The sequence below is a fragment of the Lissotriton helveticus genome, chromosome 9, assembly GCF_964261635.1.
Source record: "Lissotriton helveticus chromosome 9, aLisHel1.1, whole genome shotgun sequence".
Taxonomy (NCBI): domain Eukaryota; kingdom Metazoa; phylum Chordata; class Amphibia; order Caudata; family Salamandridae; genus Lissotriton; species Lissotriton helveticus.
This window is the reverse complement of record NC_136070.1, coordinates 977,199,483-977,223,824: the sequence shown is the minus strand read 5'-3', so window position 1 is coordinate 977,223,824 and position 24,342 is coordinate 977,199,483. Positions and strand designations below refer to the sequence as shown.

Genomic DNA, 24,342 nt, shown 5'->3' with positions numbered 1-24,342 from the left:
TACCGCGCCGCATCCCGGCCTTCAACAAAGGCCCGGGTGAGCTTGTCCCGCACTTCCTGGGGGCATTGCGGCAAACACTCCTCGACCGTATCCCACAGGGAGTGGGTGTAGCGGCCCAAGAGGCACGCGGTGTTACAAGACCGCAGTCCAGCGCTCAAAGAGGAAAACACTTTTTTTCCAAATTGGTCGTACCTCTTTGATTCCCGGTCGGGCGGAGCCGACGGAAATGCGGACTGTGAAGTGGAGGCCTGGATCACCAGACTCTCCGGGGAGGGATGGGTGGACAGGAAGGCAGGGTCGTCCGAGCAGGGACGGTGACGCCTGGCAACGTTCCGGTCAACCGGCGCACCAGAAGCGGGCCTGGACCAGGTGCCCAGAAGGACATCCGTCAGGGCCTCATTAAACGGCAGCAGAGGCTCCTGGGGGCATGACTGCGGTTTAAAAACTTCCGTCAGAATATTCGGTTTGACCTTCGCGACGGGGAGCTCAAGGTGTAAGGCCTTGGCAGCCCTCATCAGGACCACCGAATAGGCAGCACCCGCCTCGGACGCCACAGGGGACGGAGAGACAAACCCAGGGTTGGGCGACTCGTCCAGGCCACTGGCATCACCCAGATCACCTACCCAGTCCACATCGTACTGGCAGGCACGGGATAGAGGGTCCTCAGACCCCTCCCAACCCTCTCCATACTCCTCCTCGTCATACCCATATTCTGGGTCGACGATATAGACATCGGGGTCAACGGGCCCCATCGGCGTCGGGTCCGGCGTCGGCCGACGCCGGTCCGGCTCCGAGTCCGGAGTCGGGGAGGAAAGGGGGGTGGCGCCGCGCGGCGTCGGTGCCGGGGACCCGACGCCGGCCGGAGCCGACGGCGGAGTCGCTGCACCACGCGGGGGCGGTACCACGGGTTGGCCCACAGGAACCGACGCCGGAGAGGCCGGGAGACCAGCCGGCGACGAACCAGAGGGAACCAGCGGCGCCGGGGCCGGAGCCACCGGCGGCGCCGGGGCAGGAGCACCCGAACCGCTCGGGCCCCCAGACGGGACCGACGGCCCCGCAGGCGCCGAAGGCCCCGCCGGAGAAGACCTCGCCCTCATAGCAATGAGGAAGGCCTCGATCTCCTCACGCGACGCGCCTTCCCCAGGGACCGACAGGTGTGGGGTAGACGGCGTCGGCGACCCATGCGGGACCGCGGGGGTGGGGTCACCCGAGCCCCCGGCCGCAGCACGCGGGCGTCGGGGGGAGTCGGGGGTGCGATGGCGACGCCCCGACTTCTTGTGCTTACCTGACGAGCCGGAGGAATGGTGGCGACTCCCGGAGCGCCCATGGCGGCTCCGCGACCGTTCCCTCGACCGCTCCCTCGACCTCCGACCGGACCGGGACCGCTCTCGACGCGGGGCCGACAACCGGAGCTCGAGAAGCTTGCGGGACCGCTCCCGCCTAGCTTTTCCAGTCAAGGCCCGACAGTCGACGCAGGACTCCACGTCGTGGTCCGCGCCCAGACACCGGAGGCAGAGTCGATGGTGGTCGGTGACCGACATCATGCGGTCGCACTCGTCACAACTCTTGAAACCGGGCATCCTACCGGCACCGTAAAGATCAATCAGTTAACAAAAAACTTGGTCAAAGACCGGAGTACTGCTCTTCGGATCTGCGCTAACTGGCGCGGAAAAAAGAAGAACTGACGTCAGCGCGCGGAGGCGGCGTCTATATACTCCAGCGACGTCATCACGGCGCACGACGCCGACGACGCGGAGCCGCAGGGGACGCCTGCAGACGACGCCTACCGACGCGCAGGGGTACTGCTACGCAAAAGTTTCCGGATCCAGACTGACGCCTGGGGATATTCTAAGGTAAGGAATCTAATACTAACCTGTTTCTTTCAGATCAATGCATATCGTAAAGGGGGACTGGAAATGATTTTGTGCTCAGATTTCCTCCACCTCTTTTCCTAAATTGCTCTGGGAGGTCCTCTTACCTGCAACTTCTAACCTCTTAATCTCTTTATACGGCATGGTGGGGGCATCGCCGGTGGCACATGATATAGTTGGAGCCTGAGGGAGAAGGTTTAAACTTTTTCTCCACCCTAGCAGTAACCACCTAAGACCGGAATGGCGCTTTTAAGGTACCGGTAGCAGATTGAGGCATCCTTTTTAATATAGGTAGGAGCTGCATTGAACATTCAGACTTCGATAGTGTCTCTACCAGGAAATAGTGTTCCTCAGGGAAAGTATGCATGTCTTTCTTTTGGTATGATGCTGGTCTTTCGATTACCAAATGTGACTATCGTCTGGGGGGGAAGTCCTCGTTCCAGGTCTGGACCCCCTTAATGGTCTATGTCAATCCTCCAACAGTTCCTGGGTGAGGAGAGAAAGGAGTCTTATAATCTTCTGGCAGTGTTGGAAGGACTGGGGTTACAATATATACAACAACCAGTAGGTTTGCATTGAGAAAGCCTAAAAAAAGACCAAAAGGCTTTGCCAATTCTCGCTTCTATATTGGCAATCTTTTGTAAGACGACAGCTTGAAATGCAGATTCATATTATTTTGTCCACCCAAACTTGACATTATTTTTTCATAACTTTCTCAAGGGAGCGGAAATTGTTGAATATCCATACACAATTTTTGTTTGCACAATAGTTGCAGAATCCCAGTTGCACACCGCTTCCTAAGGTTTTATTATATTTTTTAAACAGTCTTTGGGAACAGAAGATGTCAACCTAGAAAGCCACGACTATCTATCCAAACTGAGGGATCATACAGAAGCAGAGGCTAAATCAACAAGCAGTGCGTGGACACACAATTTGTACTTATAGTCGTAGCTTACAAGAAGCAAGACTGGCAGTAACTGTGCCTCTTAACTGCCAGTCTGGTTTCTCGTAAGCAAGGACTATAAGAACAAAGTGCTTGTTTATGCACCACTTGCAGGTTTACAAAAAACATAAATTAAAGGCATTTTCATTTACAATGGCAATAGCTCAAACTCTTGCAGATGTGATACATATTGCATTGCAAATGCTTGTTGAAATTAGTTGGCTGTTAGGTTAAGGGACGTTTGATCCTTTGAAATATGCTGCGTGATAAGCCGTTTGGGTATCCCCTCGTGAGACTAGGGCTGCTTTCTGGATGGATGCCCTAGGGGACGTTCAACTCACTCTGACCTGGAAGCTGTCACCTATAAGTGGCATTTCCAGAGCGGATCCTCATCCTGGCTAAGTGCAGTTTGCTAGAAAGTCCATGTTGCGGTTCCAGCCAAGAGCTCTCTCTGGGATGTCCGTTGCTTGCCCAGAAAACTGGGGAGAGAGGCGAGAGCAGCTATTAAATTGATGGGTAACTTGTAATGTGCCATGGAGAAAGAACCCTGGTTCCTGACTTAGTTAGCAAAAACTTTACAATAAGCTACATATGAAACCAAACTGGATCCCCTTGATTGCCTTTGCTAACACACACAGGGTATAGAGCTGTGCATGAAACAGCGACAGTTAGACATGCTCCCCGTTTGCAGGGAAGAAAATGGTGGCTTTTGCCAGCTTGTATGGATCACTAGGCCTCGTTCTCTTCACCCTCTTCCCAATGCTGGCATGCTAATGTGCGCATGCCTGTATCACTAGTGTCACCAGAGAAAAGCTTTACTGGATGTGGCAGGGTAGAGTGGAGACTGGCATGACCATGGTGCTGTACAGGACTTGTAAATTGGCAATGCTGTGGTACTTTACTTGAAGGGACAATTTGAGAACTAGCATGGTAATGTAGAGTCGGGCATGGGACTGGTTTCTTAATGGCGACACATAAATCCATTTTAAGCCATGGGAGATATTACAAATGGATGCATGTGGATCAAGGCCCGTATTATTTATGGAAAACAATGCATTTTGTAAAAACCTAGGTTGTAGCAAAAGATAATGGAACATGTGCTTGGTTATATTTGATGGTTTGTAAACGTTACAAACTTATCAAAAAGGCAGTAAATTAGATCGAAATGTGCTGTTTCAGGTTTGTAGATTTATGGTTGTTTCTGGTGCTTCAAGAGTGATCACAGCACTGCATGGGTCTGTTTTTCACGTCTGCGAAAGAGGAGAATTACGTATTTGCACACACGTTGATACGAAAGGACAATGTCATTATTAGAAAATTGCACAAAGTGTCAGCAATGAATGCCTTTCAACAGACCGCGCAGATGTATTTTTAGCAATTGTTTCCCAGTGCGGGCTGAATATGGATCAAGTTTAAAAGTCATAAAAACAAGCTGGCTCTGTGGAGCCGAAGGGGGAGGGAAACTGAAAGTGCGCAATGCGCGCGCTGCCAGCCTTCGGGGACAGGAGATGTGCACGCATGGAGAGGAGATGTGCACGCGTACGGAGTGCACATCTCCAGTCCGCGCGTGCCACCTCCTGTCTCCCTTCCAGCACCAAAGCGGCAACAATAGGTCTTCGCTAGCGAAACATAAAAAGTTGGAGACTCTGCTGAATGTTGGGACAGGGATGATGGAGGTGGAGCCGATCGAGAGGAGAAGGAATATGTGGGGATGGGTTTGTAGTTGCGTCCTTGAACCATTTGAGTTATGGATAAGGCTTTAAGGCAGTTTTTCACAAGAGCTCCTCCTCGAAGGCCAACCTCCTCTTCCCGAGTAGAGGCTCAGAAGTCTTCGGATCCTTAGAAGAGTTCTTCCCTGTACAAGTTTGGATGAAAGTATGGATTTGCCTTTCAGCAATTTTCTCCCAACGTCTTTCTAGATTCAGCATTTGAGAGTCAGAGATAGTGGTGGATGGCGTTCTCAGCACTGTAGCCGATTTCGGGGCAGTTGGTGGTTTAAAGCCAAATCGTGTGCAGGTGCCAATGGGCCCTTTGACTTGGAAGGGTCCTTTGGCTTTTTGGTGCCGGAGGTTGATGAAAGACATTGCTCTGGGTTGTCTTGTTTCAGCTCAAATGCCTTGTCTCAATGTCAACTGGAACCCGAAGGTCCTGTAGACATCAGTACTTTGTGTTCAGGACTGGATGCCCGACACCCTGAGGAGCAGTACTCCGTTTTGGTGTGTGGCGTTTTCAGACATTCATGGTGCTTTTGTGGCTCATCTATAACTCACGGCCTCTAGCATCAACTTAGCTCAAAGCCCAGTGTTGGTAGAGGTACATCCTCTTCCTGTTCTTCTAGCTCAGAGGTGATTAATTACTTCTGGACAGCATTGGTGCACTGGGAGGTCTTGAGATTCAGTTTCCCCTTCCTCAGCACCGAGCAGGTCCGCTTTGCTAAAAATGTCACACATGGCATCTGATGGCTGCTGCTGCATGCTGAAGAGAGACCAGTGTATCTCTTAACTGCCAAACAGCCTTATTGCACCAATGGGCTAGGCAGAATGTGCACAGGTCCTGAGAGAAACAGATTACACACACTGTAGAGGTCGGCCAATGGTATTTGGAATAGCACTGAGGGAACTTATTGAAGGGACCGCTCCACCACCCTCTAGGCCTCTTCATTCCCTGGAGTGACCGGAATTAAGCAACACAGAGTCCTGAAAGGGCGTGGGCATCCTTATTGTCAGGGACCCGGACAGTTACTGAAACACTGAAAAGAGAGAGAATACTGATCGCTGGTGCCTGAAGAAGTCTCTTTCATCAAAGGGAGTAGGGGATCTACTGAGTGGCCCGAAGCAACGAATATCAAACACATTGAGTACAGGAGCCCCATTGGTACGTGTTCAAACAGGATGGCAGAGACAAATAATTTAACTGTAGAGTTTATGCCCATGAGCATTGGCAACTAAGGGAGGAGTCCGAGGGTACCTCATGATTCAAAAAGACTTCTTGGAACAAAAACCATTTGCAATGTACAAGCCCAGCACAAGATGGCAGGAGTATAAAAAGCATGAGTCTCTACATTCACACATGCTAGGTACATGCATTATTGAGTGAAGTAATCTTAATGGTGTCAAAGGCTGGCTAGGTGGACATTCTATTGTTTAACCTTGGACATGCTACTTTAGGTTACAATATAGAAATACATGGGTAATAGCAATGCCTGGGTAATACACACCTTTATATTTTCTGGCAATGCTTCCGAGACAAAATAAACAAATATACATACAATCCAGTGCAGTGATTTTGCCCACCCAAGAAACTCACCCACTCATAAGTGACCACCTGATGGGCCTTTTCCTGAAAAGGATTCAAACCCACAGTCTGCAGGAACTTGCTGTTTGTTGTCTCGCCTCCTGGCAGTCCTGCAGCATTGTTCTCCAACTTCACTTTCGCACTGTGGGGCTTGCAGCTGGCATTGGTGCCCAGGTCATCCACATCCAGATCATGTTCGTTAGCCAAGTTTTCCTTTTGCAGTGCTTCATGTAGAACATCAGGGTGATTCCATATCTGAAAGTGGAATAAGAAAGGAAAAGGCATTCACTTTAGGAGATCAGATCCAATGTATTTTAATTATGGTTATTGAGTTTTAATAACAGTTAAGCACAAACTTGTAAATACGGACAATGAATTCACATGGGATCAAATCAGTATCATACTCCACTCTACTTTTGCAGTTACAACAATCCAAGGCATACTTTTCTCTCCCTGCCCGTTACTACACCCTAAATCAATGTCTTTGCAACTTCAGTCATCTATGCCTTATATTCCATTCTAGATCTAACTAAACATGTTCAATTAATTACCTCATGGATGCTAGTGCTACCGTTTATATCTATCTATATATGATAGGTTAGTTTATCATAGTCTGTGTCTGTTGGGTTAGTTCATTGTGTTAACATTTCGGACCACTCAGCTAAGTCAATTTTTTCAGTTTATCATCTTTTATTGATTTTTTTTATACATTGTTCTTCTACTAGCGCTCATCCTATCAATTCTTTTTCATAAGTCACATTTTGGTGGTACAGGGCTAGCCCAATGAATTGCTATTCTTCTTTTAGCTAAAATGGTCTTTAGGGAAAAGGCAAAATCTCCAGTAGACAGAATCTTTGCCTGAACAAAGCATGAAATACTATCACCTTATGCATAATCTCATGCACCATAATCCACCACCACTGTGCCCTATTGAGCCAGGTTGGTGTAACTAATGCAAACAAAACAAGGGAAAATGGACAGCCCTGCCTAGTGCATCGTTTTAGTCTCCTGCTTTCTGAAATCCATCCATCTGTTCAAACTCTCACTGTGAGGTCCACAAATAAAAGCTTAACCCAGCTGAGAATTTTTGATCCAAATCTTACCTTTTCTATTACTAAACATGTATATGAACAATAGTTACTTACCTGTAATCTGTGGTTCTCCAGTATTGGTGTCTTTCATAGATTCACATGCCTGAATCATTCCCCGTCGTCGGAGTGGGAGTCCCACGGTATATAAAAAGCAGTAATATGCAATAATATCCTTAGAAAAACTTGGTAATAACCAACCAGGAAGTAAAGTAGCCCAAGCTACAAAAGTAAAAACTTCCACACTCATGACTATCCTAGTCATTTTGTATAGACCAAACTGCAGCCAATCAGGTGACAGCACCCACCAGAATGTTCTCCCCAGAGGCACAGGCTCTCAGATTTTCTCGCACAGGAGTGAAGCTAAAAACATCCTAGCCTAAAGAGCCTCAGAGGGGAGGTGGGCGGGTTGCATGTGAATCTATGAAAGACACCAATACTGGAGAACCACAGATTACAGGTAAGTAACTATTGTTCTTCTCCAGTATTAGGGTGTCTTTCATAGATTCACATGCCTGAATCAGAGTAGATAGCAGTACCGAAATAATGCTTGGAAGACGTTATTTGTAACATAAGTTTGTACATAGCAAGTATATACATTCACATAAGAAAATGCCAACATTTATATATGCATGAAAAAGCTTGCAATCACATGAGAATGCACCCAAATTAGGCCTGGAATAAGCGTCTGGAAAGCAGTACAGAGGAGGAGGGAAAACTGAGGCTCATCTTATCTGAAAAGATTGCGTAGAACCGCTTGACCCACTGACATATCAGCCTTGCTGGTGGTATCCAAACAATAATGCCTGGTGAAAGTATGTCTGCTGGACCAAGTCGCTGCGCTGCAGATTTGCTGACGAGGAACTCCAGCGAAAAGAGCAGTCGAGGAAGAAACAGCTCCTGCAGAGTGAGCTCTTGGAATTGTCTGTAGACTTCTTCCAGCTTGAAGATGGCAAAAGTCAATAGCTGCAGAAATCCATCTAGCTGTGGTTTGTTTAGACACTGCTTGTCCTTGCCGCATCTTTCCATAGGCAATAAACAGTTGATCGGATTTGCGAATGGCAGAGGACCTTGCAAATATAATTTTAAACATCTTCTGATATCAAGGGTATGTAATGTCCTCCCAGCAGGGGATTGCAGATTAGGAAAAAACGTCTTTAAGATTACTGATTCGTTCAGGTGAAAATACGAAGGCACCTTAGGCATAAACCTTGAGTTTGTACCTATCACCACAGATTGGTTGCTTTTTATGCTGTTCCTTTCTTTGCCAAAGCGCCGGGATGCTCCTCTGGAGTTGCCGTGCGCTATAAAAGAAATAAAGTAACATAACATAACAATTGGACGTGAATTGTAAGAAAGGTGAATCGACGGTGAAAGCTTGAAAATCACTGACTCTTCTAGATGAAGTTAATGCTAGCAAAAGAGAAACGTTCCATGTTAGGAATTTGAAATACACCCTGTGAATTGGCTCAAATGGTTGGCGCATGAGCTGCGCTAACACTACATTAAAATGCAATGATGGAGGCGGACGATGTACAGGAGGAAACATTCTGAATAGTCCCTTAAAGAACTGTTGTATTCTTGAAGAATAAAGAGAGGTGGACCCATCCTGACGTTACCTTGAAATGGCTGCCAAAAAGACCTTCAACGTTGCACGAGATAAGCCTGATCTTGCCAAGTGCAAGAAAAAAGGTAATATCTGGTCCAGCGTTGCATGAAATGGGTGAACCCCAGCAGATTAACACCAAATGCAGATTCTTTCCCATTAAAGTCTGTATGTCTTTATTTTAGTAGGTGCTCTCGCATAAGCCAGTACCTCCTTACAATCCGCCAAGATATTCAGATGAGCCAATTCAAGGTGCTCAGGCGCCAAGCTGCTAATTTTAGAGAAGCCGGATCCGGATGGCAAATTTGACCATTCTGAATGGAGAGGAGATTCGGTATTGGTCGAAACTGTATTGGATCGCACTCTGAGAGGAGAAGAAGTTCGGTGAACCAGTATTGGCGAGGCCACCTGGGGGCGATGAGAATCAAGCGACACGGCTCTTTCTTCATCTTCCAGGGAACTCTCTGAACCAACGGTATCGGAGGAAAGGCGTAAGCATATATTTGAGACCAGTTTATCGAAAACGCCTTCCCCTGCGAATCCCTGTGGGGATGCCAGCTTGCAAAGAAACAGGCATTTGCTGTTCTTTTTTGTCGCAAAGAGGTCCAGATCGGGATGACCCCACTGCTGGAAAATTTGATCCGCCGTTGGCTGATGCAGTTCCTATTCGTGGTTGGACACCGTTGACCTGCTGAGGGTGTCTGTCAGCACATTTGCAACTCACGGCACATGAACAGCCAAGAGATTGATCCTGTGTCGTATCGCCCAAGCCCATATCTCTTGGGCTTCCTGAGATAGAAGAACCAATCTCGTTCTTCCCTGTTTAAGTAATGCATACTTGAAGTATTGTCTGTGCGAACCAATACTGTGGCCCCTTGAATGATTGAACAAAAGGATTTGAGGGCTAAGAAGATGGCACCTAGCTCTAACAGATTGATGTGCCAAGCCTTTTGTTGAGGGTTCATTTCCCGCTGACCTTCAGCTCTTGAAGATATGCCCCCCAACCCTTGAGGGATGCGTCTGTGGTTATTGTGTAATTTGGCGCTTCTTGAAGGAAACGCACACCCCTTCTACAAATTTCTTTCTTGGACCCAGCAAACAAAAGGCCTCTTGCATCCGAGGAGTGATTTGAATGAGATCTTCGAATGAACTGGAGACCTGCAACCACTGCTTGTCTAGCTCCTCTAGCAATTTTCTCATGTGTAATCTGTAGTTGGGAACCAACGGGATGCAGGTGGAGGCCGTGGCCAGGAATGACTGAGGATCTACTGAAATTGACTTTTTTGTATGTAGAAGAACCACCAAGTGGGAGCTGCAGGCCAGTCGTCCGTGTGAGACAAACACCTTTGCTAGGTTTGTATTGATTGATGCTCCGAGAAACGTTCATATCGGAGCTAGTACTAGTTGGGACTTGTCATGATTTATTGAAAAACCAGGTTTTGAAACAGTGACTGACAAGTCTGGGTGTGCTGGACTGCTTGTAAATCAGAGCGAGCCCTTATAACACAGTTGTCTCAGTAATGATAAATTTATATGCCTTGCAGACGTAGATAGGCTGCCACTGGTGCCAGGATCTACGTAAAGACACGTGAAGCGGACCTAAGTCCAAAAGGTAGGACTTTAATTGAAAATGTTTTGTACCTATTGTAAAGCGTAGCCACTTCATGTTCTTAGGAAGGATTGGCACACGAAAATAGACATCCTGGAGGTGGAGTGTAGTTATAAATTCGTTCTGGCATAAGAACTTTAGGACTTTCTTGAGGTACAACATTTGTAAAGTTTGCGCAAAGATCTAAAAGCATGAGCTACTTTCCTGATTTGTTTGTTGATGAGGAACTGAGAGTAAACCCTAACGCTGTTGGAGATTCGGAACCACTCCGACGGTCCCCGTTTGTATCCATATAGACACTTGTGCAAACGACTCCCGTAGATGAGAAGGTGGAGGTCCCTTAGGAGGTGTAGAAAGAGGGAAATTTCACAAATTCTAGAGTGTGCCCTTGGGCATGACGTTGAAAAACCCAACGGTCCTCTGTCACCTTTGACCAATTGGAATAAAAGTGAGATATTAGACCTCCGACGTTTTTGGCGGGAATAAAGGTGGGTTCAAGGTATCCATTGTTTCGTAGCAGAGTTGCCTCGGCTGTACGATGATTTTCTATGTAGGACCTGTTGGTACCATGCCTATGTGACTGCGTTTGATTTGAGTAACGCAGTTGGTTTTGTGAGAGCCAATACTGGATGTAACTCCCTTGAAAAAGGACGTGGAGCTACGTCCTCGGCACCACGAAAAGGCTGCGATTCTATATCCCGAGGGTGCGGGCAGTATCTGTGTCCTTTAAGATGGTCTGCAGTGCGCCTCAACAACATGCTGGCCAGAAGAGATCCTCAATCAACTAGGCAAGTGAAGTATTGAAATCTGAACCTCCTTGCGAAAGACGTAACATTGAAGCAAAATTATCTTTGCCAGACTGCCCCTATTGCGAGCTGTCGAAAACCTGTACACGCAATGTCCGCTGCACAGTGTATTATTTCTGATGCACTTCTCTCTCTTTCTCTCCCTCCTGCAGGATCTTCAAAGCGTGAGGCTTGGAGGATTCTGGATTCAGTTTTACTAGCACCAACATGTCAGAGCACATCTGGCGGCATACCTGCCCAACTGGCTTGCAAGATAATCGCTGTGCCGCCGGAGTAATGATAGGCTATGATAGTAATGGTAAGCTGAGAGACTAGAAAAGCAGGTGAATAGTGGGGAGCTTCACATTTCTTGTCGAGGCGTGGAAAAAACTGCTGGCACAGAGTTTGGCCTCTGCATGAGTTTAACACCTTCTTGCTAAATAAAGTCTATCATAGGAACTGAATGACTTGTTTCTGTGGTTTCCCCAGGACGAGGGGAAAGGAGAAAACGATTTGCTGCTCTCCTCATAAGGAGGGGAAAACCGCCAATATTCACCGGAGGTGAATGCAATAGAACTCCAGTTGTAAGAGAAGACGTAATCCTGCCATGGTACAGGCCGTGGTAGCCTTGCTGTCAGAAATACAGAATTATGATCTGAAGAAAAAACATGATCATACGGCTATGTGCTGTCCAATAAGAATAATGGCGGAAGTAAAAAGCCATCACGCCATTACGTGGATGTAGCGGAAAGCTGCGATCGACGAAATAAATCGTCTACAAAAGCACTGTGCATAAAAGACAACAGTGTGTGAAACCAACCGTCAATGGGCTCAACCGTCGACGAATCCAACAGTTGACAGGGTCATCTGTCAACGAAGCCAACTGGCGTCGAAGCTGAATGTTGACGAAGCTCACCGTCTACAGAGCTCACCGTCTACGGAGCTCACCGTCTACGGAGCTCACCGTCTACGGAGCTCACCGTCTACGGAGCTCACCGTCTACGGAGCCCACCGTCTACGGAGCCCACCGTCTACGGAGCCCACCGTCTACGGAGCCCACCGTCTACGGAGCCCACCGTCTACGGAGCCCACCGTCTACGGAGCCCACCGTCTACGGAGCCCACCGTCTACGGAGCGCACCGTCCACGGAGCTCACCGTTCACGGAGCGCACCGTCCACGGAGCTCACCGTTCACGGAGCTCACCGTCCACGGAGCTCACCGTCCACGGAGCTCACCGTCCACGGAGCTCACCGTCCACGGAACTCACTGTCAACCAGCCTACCGTCTACAGAGCTCACCGTCGACGAGCCTACAGTCGACGAGCCTACCGTCGACGAGCCTACCGTCGACGAGCCTACCGTCGACGAGCCTACCGTCGACGAGCCTACCGTCGACGAGCCTACCGTCGACGAGCCTACCGTCGACGAGGCCACCGTCGACGAGGCCACCGTCGACGAGCCTACCGTCGACGAGCCTACCGTCGACGAGCCTACCGTCGACGAGCCTACCGTCGACGAGCCTACCGTCGACGAGGCCACTGTCGACGAGGCCACCGTCGACAAGCCTACCGTCGACAAGCCTACCGTCGACAAGCCTACCGTCGACGAGGCCAACTGTCGAAGAAATTTACCATCGACGAAACTCCCAGTGGTTGACGAGCCTGCAGTCGACAAGAGGGCACTGACCTCACTGACGTCGACGAATGCCTGGAGGCGTTGTCGTTGCAGAGCACCAGTGACGGCAGAGATTGTCGTCAGAGAGTACATCGACCGTATTGTCGACAAGCTGGCACATTTTCACGTAGAAAAGTGCGCAGAGTGAGTCTAGACGCCTGAGAGTAAATCTCGTGGGCGTAGATGTGGGAGGCAGACTCAAAGAAGGCCAGAGACCCCTTAATTGTGATGTTACTTCAGCTGGTGAAGTAGAGGAGAAGCATCTCTTAAATCCTTAATGTGCAGGACAAACAAAAAAATCCTCCCACATCAGAAGGGGGGTATAGTCTAAGCACAAAAACAACCCCTTCTCCTCCTACCATGTCAGAGACAGGCAGAGTGCTGGTCCATATACTCTACATGAAGGTTCACAGGAAAAGGTCTCAGCTTCCCACAAGTGACGCAGGGTCTGAAGGTAGACTTCATGTAAGAAGACATTACAAAACTGTGATATTATGAAGAAAAAATTGAAGAAAAATGAAGAAAATTGAAGAAAACTGAGCAGAGCTCAGGGAGACTCCCTTCACACGACGTGCGGTAGAAAATCTGAGAGCCTGTGCCTCTGGGGAGAACATTCTGGTGGGTGCTGTCGCCTGATTGGCTGCAGTTTGGTCTATACAAAATGACTAGGATAGTCATGAGTGTGGAAGTTTTTACTTTTGTAGCTTGGGCTACTTTACTTCCTGGTTGGTTATTACCAAGTTTTTCTAAGGATATTATTGCATATTACTGCTTTTTATATACCGTGGGACTCCCACTCCGACGACGGGGAATGATTCAGGCATGTGAATCTATGAAAGACACCCTAATACTGGAGAATCCCAGATCACTGTGTCAATTGCTTGCTCGGTACCAATTACTAGGAGTGTGTAGGTGTGAGAAGTTGGCCTGATATATGATGTTTCCAATTCTGGAACCACCTTGTATCAGTCCAAACAACCCTTATGGTGTCTGGTTGTAAGTCAACCTTATTAGACAAGCTATCCTAGGGGTAGCTTGGACTAAGCAGCCTTAAAGGCTTAACTTAAGAGGTCGTGTTAAGCGAGCTGTTTTACCACATACAATCCTGTAATATCAAATGAAAGGACACCACACAAGTATATATTATAAAAATATATGTATTTATTACTAAAAACATTCCCCAGTATTCTTTATGAATAAAGGGGCACAAGCGTTAAATCAAAAGCACAGTATAACATACAAAGTTGCACAATTTTGGATGAGGCCAAGGGGCCACTCAAACCATGTACAAAAAAAATGGTATAAGAGAGACCATTCGATCAGTGGTTAGGCCTAGGGCCTAGGGAATCGCTGGGAGCAGTCGGGACAAGCAATGCTGAAGTCGGGAAAAGCCCGCGGGATTCGGGTGCAGTGCAGAAAGTGCACGCATGCATCAATGTTAACCAATGGTGCGTAAAAGTTACAAAGTTAGAGTTTAAGAACACTTCCGCTGAACCTAGACGAACAAAACTTAAGACACAGACCCTAGAGGTGTGTACCAGTGTGGGAACACCGGCGTTGCAATGTTACCTCACCCACAGGACGTGGGTGCACAGGGTCGAAGTTGAGTCGGGTTTCGTCACGCAGGCTCTTGGTGCTTGGAGCTGAAAGGGCTGCAGGCGAGGTGAAGGAGAAGTGTCCGGTGGAGCCCAAGGGTGGACTCAAGTCGAAAAGTACCTGAAAGCAGAGGGGACAGAGTCTGGGTCACTCAGCAGTGACCAGGGTGGAACCAGGACGGAACCAGGCAATGTCGGGCGCAATCAGGTGGTTGTCGAGGAGCTTCTCTCCGCTGTCACGTGGGCTCTGGGGCATCTACGAAGTCCAGGAGCAGGTCACGATCTGTCCCGCGCAGGCTCTCGCCGTCGGCGCTGTCGGCTTCAAGATTGGAGCAAACAATACTTGGCAAAAGCAATCCACGCGGAACTGGAAGATTGCTTCTCACTCGGACCAGGAGGGTCAGAGTGGGGGCTCCTTTTCAGGGGAGCTGGTGCAAATCTGGAGCAACCAGAATCACAAGTCGAATTTCAAGTTTCGTCGGCACAGGGGCCACAAGCCAGCTGGCAAGGGACTGGCCAACGCGTTGAGCCAAAAGAAGCAGAAGGGCCCCACGCAGCACTCGTCGAGTGTGGAGGGCGGAACTTCGGTGCAAGAGTGGCTCAGGGTTGGGGCTTCTCAAACCCTGTTGTACAGCTTCGAGGGTCACTCGTGGGCTGCACGGTCAGCGTCTCGTGGTCTTTTCAAGATGGCGTGCCCCACGCTTCCGGTCGCCTCCACGGGTCTCAGCTCTGCAGGGACTGTGGATCGGGCTGTTAGAAGGCAGGCAAGCTTGATCTCGTCGATCTCTGTCGCTCGAGTTCCGGCGGGAACTGCAACAAAGCAGACGTCGATGGCTGGATGGTGCCTGTTTGCACAGGGTGGTCACTCCTTGACCACAAGGGAGATTCTTCGGGCTTCTACGTCGAGTAGGATGTCGAAGGGTCCAGAGTTTCGTTTCTTATGTTTCATCAGGATAATCTGAAGTGCATTGGCACTGCTCCCACTCTTATTCGAATCTGGGGGGCTGGATTACCTGCTAGGTCCCCTCCTATGGGTGGGACCCAGGAAGTGGGTGGATACACCCCCTTCCTTTGATCCAGGCCGCGCTGGCACGAGGGCTGGAGTGCCCCAGAACCGGTTTGGCCGGATTATGCAAGAGGCAGCCTGGTGCTCCCCATGCAGTGTCTGGTTTCTTTCAAACCTCCCTGCTACAATCCACTATCTCCTGTCTGGGGGGTTGTAACACCACCCTGCGACAGGAAACCCTTTGTCCAGGCCCCTTGGGCTGAGTTTCGGTCAGCTTCAGGGGTCAGACTTGTGTCTGTGGCAGAAGCATCCATTTTGTGGATGCGAGGCCCTTTTAGAAATTAACCGCATTTAAGTAAAGTAACATGTCTTACCCCTCTAGAGGGGTGGAATGCTATCCCCGTCGCCAGAACTGGCGAGTGGATAGTATTCCAAATCGTATGACACCTTACACGACATGTTTTGATAAAGCCAAACCAGAGTTGCTATATAACCGCGAGGATTATAATGCACTTAAGAGTATATGGTATGGCATTATTCTGAAACAGCTTAGGGATTTGTTCCCGACGGCTGCAGACAGGCTCAGCTCATGCTAGAGCTCCATCTCACATTAAACCACACACTCTGCCTCCAGGATTGATGAGGCCTTCCATAGGAGTGGCTCACAGGTTTATATGTGTCCAGATATAGGTTTAGATATAGGTATACTATATCTAAGCAAGGGGTGATTACACCACCTTGCCCCAGCTGAGTGATCAGCCAGTTGTGTCAATTTAAGAACCAGCCAGGGGTGGCAAAAGATATGCTGCAGCCCCTGGTAGGCCTTGGTGGCACCTATGCCCTGGGCACCTATAGTGCATGGTACAGGGGCTGACAAGGAGTCCATTTCCAATTGTGGTATGTACCTATAGCACATGTATCAATAATTTAGAGAGAGAACAGCAGGCTGGGGGTCTGATTAGCAGGCCCACAGCCTCAGTAGTCGAAAACCAGTGAAGCAAAAAGCAAAAATTTGGGGTGACCATAGGATAGCAGACCCTACTCTCCTACAGTAGGTCTTCTCAAATGTTGATAAATAGTGCATTATGTGTGCCCTGATTGGTCATATGCTTGATCTGTATTTTGAAATGTATGGAGTTTCCAGAAATAGTTAACGTAGAACTGGGAAGGATGGTCTGGCGTATGAACCATTCCAGCCACTGATTTTTTTCCAAAAAACAACTTGTTGAAGCTATAATGGTGAGCAAGAGCATTCAACCTAAAAGTTGGACGTCCTTATATCAAATATGTTAATAGACAATTGGATAATGGAGATGCAATCCCTTTCCATACTAGAAAGGATTTTCCTTTCTTGACAGAGGATTTGTACAATAGTTCTTGATGCTATTACCTGCAAAGCTATAATAAACAGAATATTGACTATATTAATAATACTACTAAGGATAAAAGTACTTTTTTAATTTCACATTTTACTTTCTTAAAAGAATATACGATTTTGCATTGTTAGAATATGTTTTATGATTCATTATGTTATTACTTGTATGGCTTCATTTATCTTCTCGTGCTGTGACTTATTTAAAGATTACAGCATGCTTCCCTGTATATTTGATATATAGGGTGGGGATTTATTATGGAAAAAGTGCTTGCAGGATTTAAGCTTATTTATGGCCTTCACATCTGTGCATTAGATTTTCAATTGAGAAGTTTCCTTCGATAAACTTCACATATAGCAAGAGGTACATATGTGGAGTTTTTCGTGGATTTGATCTGCTCTACACTTGTTAAGGAATATGCTACTTACCAGTATGCATCTGTTCTTGGCATGTAGGGCTGCTGACATTTATATCTATGCATAGATCGCCGCCTAGTGTTGGGTCCGGATGATTGCACATTGTTGTCCTGGAAGAGTCTTCGAAGTATCACGAGATAGGTGGCTCCTCCCTGGACTACAGTGCGCATGGGCATCCCCTCCATGCTCAGATGGTTTTTCGCCATTGTGGCAGAGATGGAGTGTGATATAGTAAGTGATGACCATGCGTGAAAATAATTATGTTAATTCTGAATGCTACAGCTGCGACAGGCACCGGGGAGGAGGGCGGGCGATATAAATGTCAGCAGCCCTACATGCCAAGAACAGATGCATACTGGTAAGTAGCATATTCCGTTCGAGGCATGTGGGCTGCTGAATTTGTATCTATGCATAGAATAAATAGTAGTACCCTCCTTAGCGGCGGTTGCCCGTGCCAGCTGCAGCAGTCTGAAAAAGAGTTCTGAGAACAGCCTGACTTACAGCAGCTTGCTGTTTGGAGTGTACATCCACGCAGTAGTGTTTGGTGAATGTGTGTATGGTGGTCCATGTGGCTGCTCTACATATGTCCTCTAGAGGAATGTTACCTAGGAAAGCCATGGATGCCTCCAACTTGCGTGTGGAATGCGCTTTTGGGGGGATTGTTAGCGTGCGTTTAGCCTTTTGATAACAGATCTGGATGCATTTAACAATCCATCTGGCTATACCGGATTTAGAGATTGGGTTGCCTTTGTGTTGTGGAGAGACGGCAACAAACAGTTGTTTAGTTTTTCTGAAATCTTTAGTCCTGTCTATGTAGTACAGGAGAGCCCTTTTAACATCTAGTGTGTGTAGTGCTCTGTCTGCCACTGAATCAGGATTTGGGAAGAACACAGGTAGTTCAATAGTTTGGTTAATGTGGAACTGCGACACTACCTTGGGCATAAATTTAGGGTTGGTGCGTAGCACAACCCTATTAGCATGTATCTGAATGAAAGGCTCCTGAATAGGGAGGGCTTGCAGCTCGCTAACTCGTCGTAGCGACGTAATTGCCACCAGAAAAGCCACTTTCCATGTGGGAAATTGTATCTCACAAGAGTGAAGAGGCTCAAATGGTGGGCCCATGAGCCTGTTGAGGACTATGTTGAGGTTCCAGACAGGCGAAGGCGGGTGTCTTGGAGGAATGACCCTCTTCAGTCCCTCCATCTAAGCTTTAATGGCTGGCACTCTGAAAAGGGATAGGTGCTGTCTATTTTGAAGATAAGCTGCCATTGCCGCCAAATGTATCCTGATGGAACTATACGCTAGATTACACTTGTATAGGTGCAGCAAGTAACTTATGATGTTTTGCGTGGAAGGATCAAGCAGCTTTATGTTAATATTGGAGCAATAGATAACAAAACGCTTCCATTTGGCCGCGTAGCAGGCCCTTGTGATAGGACGCCTAGCCTCCTTTATGATGTCCATGCAGTCAGGGGGCAGGTTTAAGTAGCCAAACTCTATGACTTCAGGAGCCATATTGCAAGGCTCAACTGCTGCGGATCCGGGTGCTGAATGTCTCCATGGCTCTGAGTGAGGAGACTGGGTGTGAGCCTGAGGCGCTCGTGGGGAACCACGGAAAGTTCTAGGAACGTGGTGTACCACGCTTGCCTCGCCCACGTTGGAGCAACCAGGATGAGCGTCATTGAGTGTTGCCTCAGTTTGCGTGCCAATAGCGGTATGAGTGGAGCTGGAGGAAATGCGTACGCAAATCTGTTCGACCAGTTCATCCATATCGCATTGCCCTGAGACTGCGGGTGTGGGAACCTGGCGGCGAAGGTGCGGCATTTTGCGTTTTCGTGTGTGGTGAATAGGTCTATCTCTGGATGACCCCACCGACGGAAGTATGGTTGGAGCACTGAGGGATGTATCTCCCACTCGTGCATCTGATGGCTGTGTCTGCTGAGCAAGTCCGCCATCTGGTTGTCCTTTTCTGGGAGGTGTTCCGCCATGAGGAACATGTTCCTTTGAATGGCCCACTTCCACATGCATTGTGCTAGGTGTGACAATTGTGGAGAGTGTCCCCCCCTTGCTTCTGGATATAATACATCGCAGTCATGTTGTCCGTCCGGATCAACACGACTTTGTTGCAGAGATGCAACTTGAATGCTTTCATCGCCATGAAGATTGCCATCAGTTCTAGTAGGTTGATGTGCATCTTTTGCTGTTGCGGTGTCCATAGTCCCTGCACTGTGTAATGGAGGACATGCGCTCCCCAGCCCTGGAGAGATGCGTCCGTCGTTAGTACTATTTGTGGTACAGGCCCTTGGAACGGTCGTCCCCTGCAAAGGTTTTGTGTGTTCCACCAATGCAGAGAGTTGTATGCACGACCGGTCACCAACACTAGGTCTTTTAGTTGTCCTTGAGCCTGGTTCCACTGGCGTGCTAAGCTTTCCTGAAGCAGACGCATGTGTAGCCTCACGCGAGGGACTATAAAGATGCAGGAGGCCATCATGCCTATCAGCTGCATGAACACCTGCGCTGGGAGTGAGTGCTGTGGCCTGAATCTCTGAATTAGCACTTGCATGCTGTTGACTCTTGCTGAGTTCGGGTGCGCTGTCGCAGCGAGCGTGTTTATTTCTGCGCCTAGGTACTGCTGTACATGTGCGGGTTGAAGATGGGACTTCTGGTAATTGAGCGAAAATCCCAGACTGTGTAGGAGGTGGATTGTGCGGGACATGTGGTCGGCACACTGCTGGGCTGACTTTGCTTGTACTAGCCAGTCGTCCAGATACGGATAGACATGGATATGTGGTCTCCGAAGATGCGCGGCCACTGTCGCTAAACACTTCGTAAACACTCTGGGGGCTGTAGTGACCCCGAAAGGTAGGACCTTGAACTGGTAATGCTGGTTGTTGATGGTGAACCTGAGATATTTCCTGTGACTGGGGTGAATGGGAATGTGGAAATAGGCATCCTTCAGATCTAGGGTTGCTAGGAAATCCCCTTGACTGAGCAACGGCAGAACTTGCTGTAACGTGAGCATGTGAAAGTGTTCTGATAGGATATATTGGTTTAGGGGCCTGAGGTCCGGAATGGGCCTGAGGGATCCGTCCTTTTTTGGGATCAAGAAGTACAGAGAGTACACCCCTGTTCCCTGTTCTACAGGCACGAGCTCTATGGCCCCTTTTTGCAGCATGGAGATGATGTCTTGCTGCAATAAGTGCATGTGCTCTGCGGACATAGGACCGTGCCTTGGGGGTATGTTGGGTGGAGTGGAGGTCAGTTCTAGACAATAACCGTGTTGTATAAGTTGTCTCACCCACCTGTCTGTGGTTATGCTTTCCCAGACTGGCAGGAACTGCTGGAGTCTCCCCCCGACTGGTGTTATATGGGCGGGGGGCAGTGACAAGACGTCACTGCTTGTTAGTGGCGGAGGATCTGGTATTATTATTTCCACGTCCCCTGCCTTTGGTGCTGTTTCCACTGTATCCACCCCTATTGTTCTTGTTATAGGTGGTCTGTGTGCCTCCCTTGCTGTACTGGGCTTGTTGTGACGCTTGTCCTCTAGAGGCTCCCCTGTTACCGGAGCGATGAAAGGAACCGCCCCCTGAACTGCTGAGACTGCAGAGCCCCCATGGATTTCGCAGTTTGTGTCCTTTTTAATCCTCTCAAGAGTGGTGTCTACTTCTGGACCAAAGAGTCAGGGTTTACTGGCTGATTGTGCAGGGTAGTCTGGATTTCTGACTTAAATCCAGAGATGCGGAGCCAGGCATGCCTCCTTCGCATAACGCTAGTGTTTATGGTCCTAGCTGCTGTGTCGGCTGCATCTAACTCGCACTTAATGGACGCGTTGGAGATCAACTTTCCCTCCTGTATAAGCATTTCTTCTCCCTCCTTATAAGTATCTGGTAGGTGTTGCAGTAGCTGCTCTAAAGTGTCGTAGTGTGCCCTGTCATATCTTGCTAACAGGGCTTGGGTATTGGAGATCCTCCAAATATTAGCAGCTTGGGCAGCCACACGTTTCCCAGAGGCTTCCAAGATCTTGGATTCCTTGTCTGGAGGAGGAGCATCACCCGTTGTTTGCGAGTTCGCTCTCTTGCGAGCATTAGCCACCACCAAGGAGTCTAGTGGGAGTTGGCCCTTGATGTAGGTAGGGTCCACGGGCACAGGCCGGTACTTTCGTTCAATTCTCGGGTTTACCACCCTTGCTTTAGTGGGCTCTTTAAAAATGTCACTTGCATGTTTGAGCACACCTTTGAGCATAGGTAGAGTTTTTATAGATCTTTCTGACGTGGAGAATGTATCAAAAAGGAAGTTCTCCTCTACCGGGTCAGCGTGCATATCCACGTCATGGTTATGTGCCGCCCTTTCAATGAGCGCGTTGAACGCAGCAGTGTCTTCAGTAGGTGAAGTCTTGACTGCATATGACTGAGTGTCAGGGGTGGTGTGAGGTTCATCAGGGTCAACAGTGTCAGCCCATGGCTGGGACTCATCTTGATCTGTGTCCATGGGGTAGTTAAACTGCTCCTCATTGTCCCCTTCCTCCACATCTTCAGTGACTGTTGTGGGTGAGTAGGAATAGCCTTGCCCATGTGTGTATAGGTTCAAAAAGAATTGGAGAGGTAGTGGAGTCTCTCTTTTTCTTTAGTGGTATTTTGTAAGGCTCCATAGGTGTTTCAGGCCTGATTTTCCGTTTGTAAACGGTAAGCCTGCCTGATTCGGAGTCGATGTATAATTTTGACTGTTCGTTGTAGCTTGGTGGCTGGAACTGAACGTCTTCGGTCCGAGGCTGGGCGGGTGCAGCTACTGATGTGGACTTGGATGAGTCTGTAGCTTTTTGGAGTTGCACAGCCTTAGGTCTAGCCGTCGGGGGCAGTCCGTATTTGATAGGCTCCAAAGGCATCGGTGAAGGACCGACCTGCTTCGAAGACTTAGACTTCGATCCGACGGACTCCGACTGGTCCGCGTGCTTGTGCGTTTTCGTCGACTCTACGCGTTGCTGCGAGGAGGAATGTTCCTTCGAGCCGATGGTGGGCCTTGACCAGTTGCGGCTTCTGGATTTTCGGATCGACGGCCTTTTGGGCCTTGAGTCCTGTTGAAGAGTCGCCATCTTTGGAGCCGGGCCTCGGCGTTGACGTGAGCGTGACGTGTTTAACAGCAGACACAGTCTTTGTCGCTCCGATCTTCGGGTCGACGCCCCCTGTCGACTCCGAGGGGTCGAGCACCCTTTTTGACTTGGACGGCTCCGAAGTCTTCGATCCGACGGTTGTTGTCAACACTTTTGGTTTCGATTTCGAGTCTTTTGCTTTCGGTTTCGATTTCTCCACTGAGAGAGGTCGATCGACCGATGGCTCTTTGGAAATGTTCTTAGTCGGGCCTGGAAGCGGGACTAGAGAACGTTGTTGAAGATCTTGGCTAAGGCCTTCCGGCGATGCCTCGACCTGAGCCGTGGAAGAGTCTGTATGGGGCCCCGCTACTGCGGTTGGGCCTAGCTCCTCGCTTGAGTCGTCGTCGGCTCCGAGAGGTTGTGCGTCGTCTCCTACCTCGACAATGTCTTCATCATGGACGTAGAGTTGTTCCTCGTCCTCGTTGTAGGTGGAGTCTGGCTCGGACGCAGGGTCCGAGTGTTCCGATTCGTCGTCTTGTACATGTTCGTCGTCGTCACCACCGAAGATGTTTTCAGGGTCTGGTGCCGATTCACGCGCCGACTGTCGTGCAGCGCGTCGAAGACGGAGAGTCTTCTTCGACCTGAACTTGGAACAGGCCATGCAGCTGGCCTCGTCGTGATCCGGTGAGAGACATTTGTTGCACACCGGGTGCACGTCGATGTGTGGATATTTAGAGTTGCAGACGGGGCAGCGCTTGAACGGGCTCCGTTCCATTGTCGATCGTCGCCGGGCCTTTGGCGTCGGAGACTAAAAGTCTTCCGAAGTCGAGTTCAAAGAACAGGAAAGCTGAAAGGCACCGAACGAAAGACAATACAGACGCCCCTAAGGCCTTTTGGCCTCGAAAAAGAATAACTATTACAATTTCCGAACGTGAGTTAAGAAGTACATCCAAACCCAATGGCGGAAAAAAACCAATCTGAGCATGGAGGGGCTGCCCATGCGCACTGTAGTCCAGGGAGGAGCCACCTATCTCGTGATACTTCGAAGACTCTTCCAGGACAACAATGTGCAATCATCCGGACCCAACACTAGGCGGCGATCTATGCATAGATATAAATTCAGCAGCCCACATGCCTCGAACATTTGTATTACTTACAGAACTGTTTGCTTTGTAGAGTCTACTCATTCTCTTAATCTGACTGGGGTAATCTCAAGTGCCGGGGAAGAAAGAGCTAGTATAGTGAAATCTGAAGATGCTAAATTGGAAGTGTTTTCTGTTGTAATGTTCCTTAAGGGAAGGTCATCCACAACATGACTGAAGGAGCCCCCCAGGAGAATTGTTGGGAATGGTAGATAGATCTCTCCATTCACCCATCTAGCTTGCAGATAAGGAGAAGTTTGTAAAGATCGAGGACCTAGTCTTTATGATGCAAACTCCCAGTGGAGCTCATTAAAAAGTGGCCACAGTCTGAACTGTCCATGCAGAGAACCCTGTGCCTTCAGAAATAGTCTGATGGCAGCAGCATTAGAATCTGAAGGGGAGCTCACAGGAATCTTGACGGCACTGGCATCAGCCAGGCAATATGATGCACTCCTCAACTCTTGCCTTCTAATTTGCATTCATAGTTGTTTATAGATAATGAAATGTGTAGAGTAACAGACTGTGTCCATTTTGTATGATAATAGCACCCTATAGAAGCTCCCAGCATAAGGTTCAGTAGGCAAACCAGGGCAACCCCAGTCAAAGGCACTTTTCTTAGCACACTAGATAAAAGTTTGGCGCAAGATTGATCGTAAAAAACCTCAGATTAAGAGCTTGTGTAATTTAAGGCATCTTAGGTACACCTGGGATGTGTTAGGGTCAGCTTCAGGCAAGCAGAGAGTGAAACAAGCTGCATGGTGACATGGAACACCTTTACAGACTATGGACTTCCAAACCAAAAGGAACAAGTCAGAGGGTCTGTATGCTAAGGGGTCCCATTTGCCATTTACTAC

The 24,342-nt window shown here is 48.7% G+C and overlaps 1 protein-coding gene across 2 annotated transcripts in view; it reads right to left on the bottom strand.

Moving 5' to 3' along the window:
• RAD54L2 (RAD54 like 2) overlaps positions 1-24,342 on the bottom strand; it is a 796,737-nt gene that overhangs the window by 341,234 nt on the left and 431,161 nt on the right. For both annotated transcript variants that reach the window (XM_078661273.1, XM_078661274.1), the window contains exon 12: positions 6,121-6,363. In XM_078661273.1, coding sequence (XP_078517399.1) covers positions 6,121-6,363 — 243 coding nt within the window. The remainder of the gene's footprint in view (positions 1-6,120; positions 6,364-24,342) is intronic.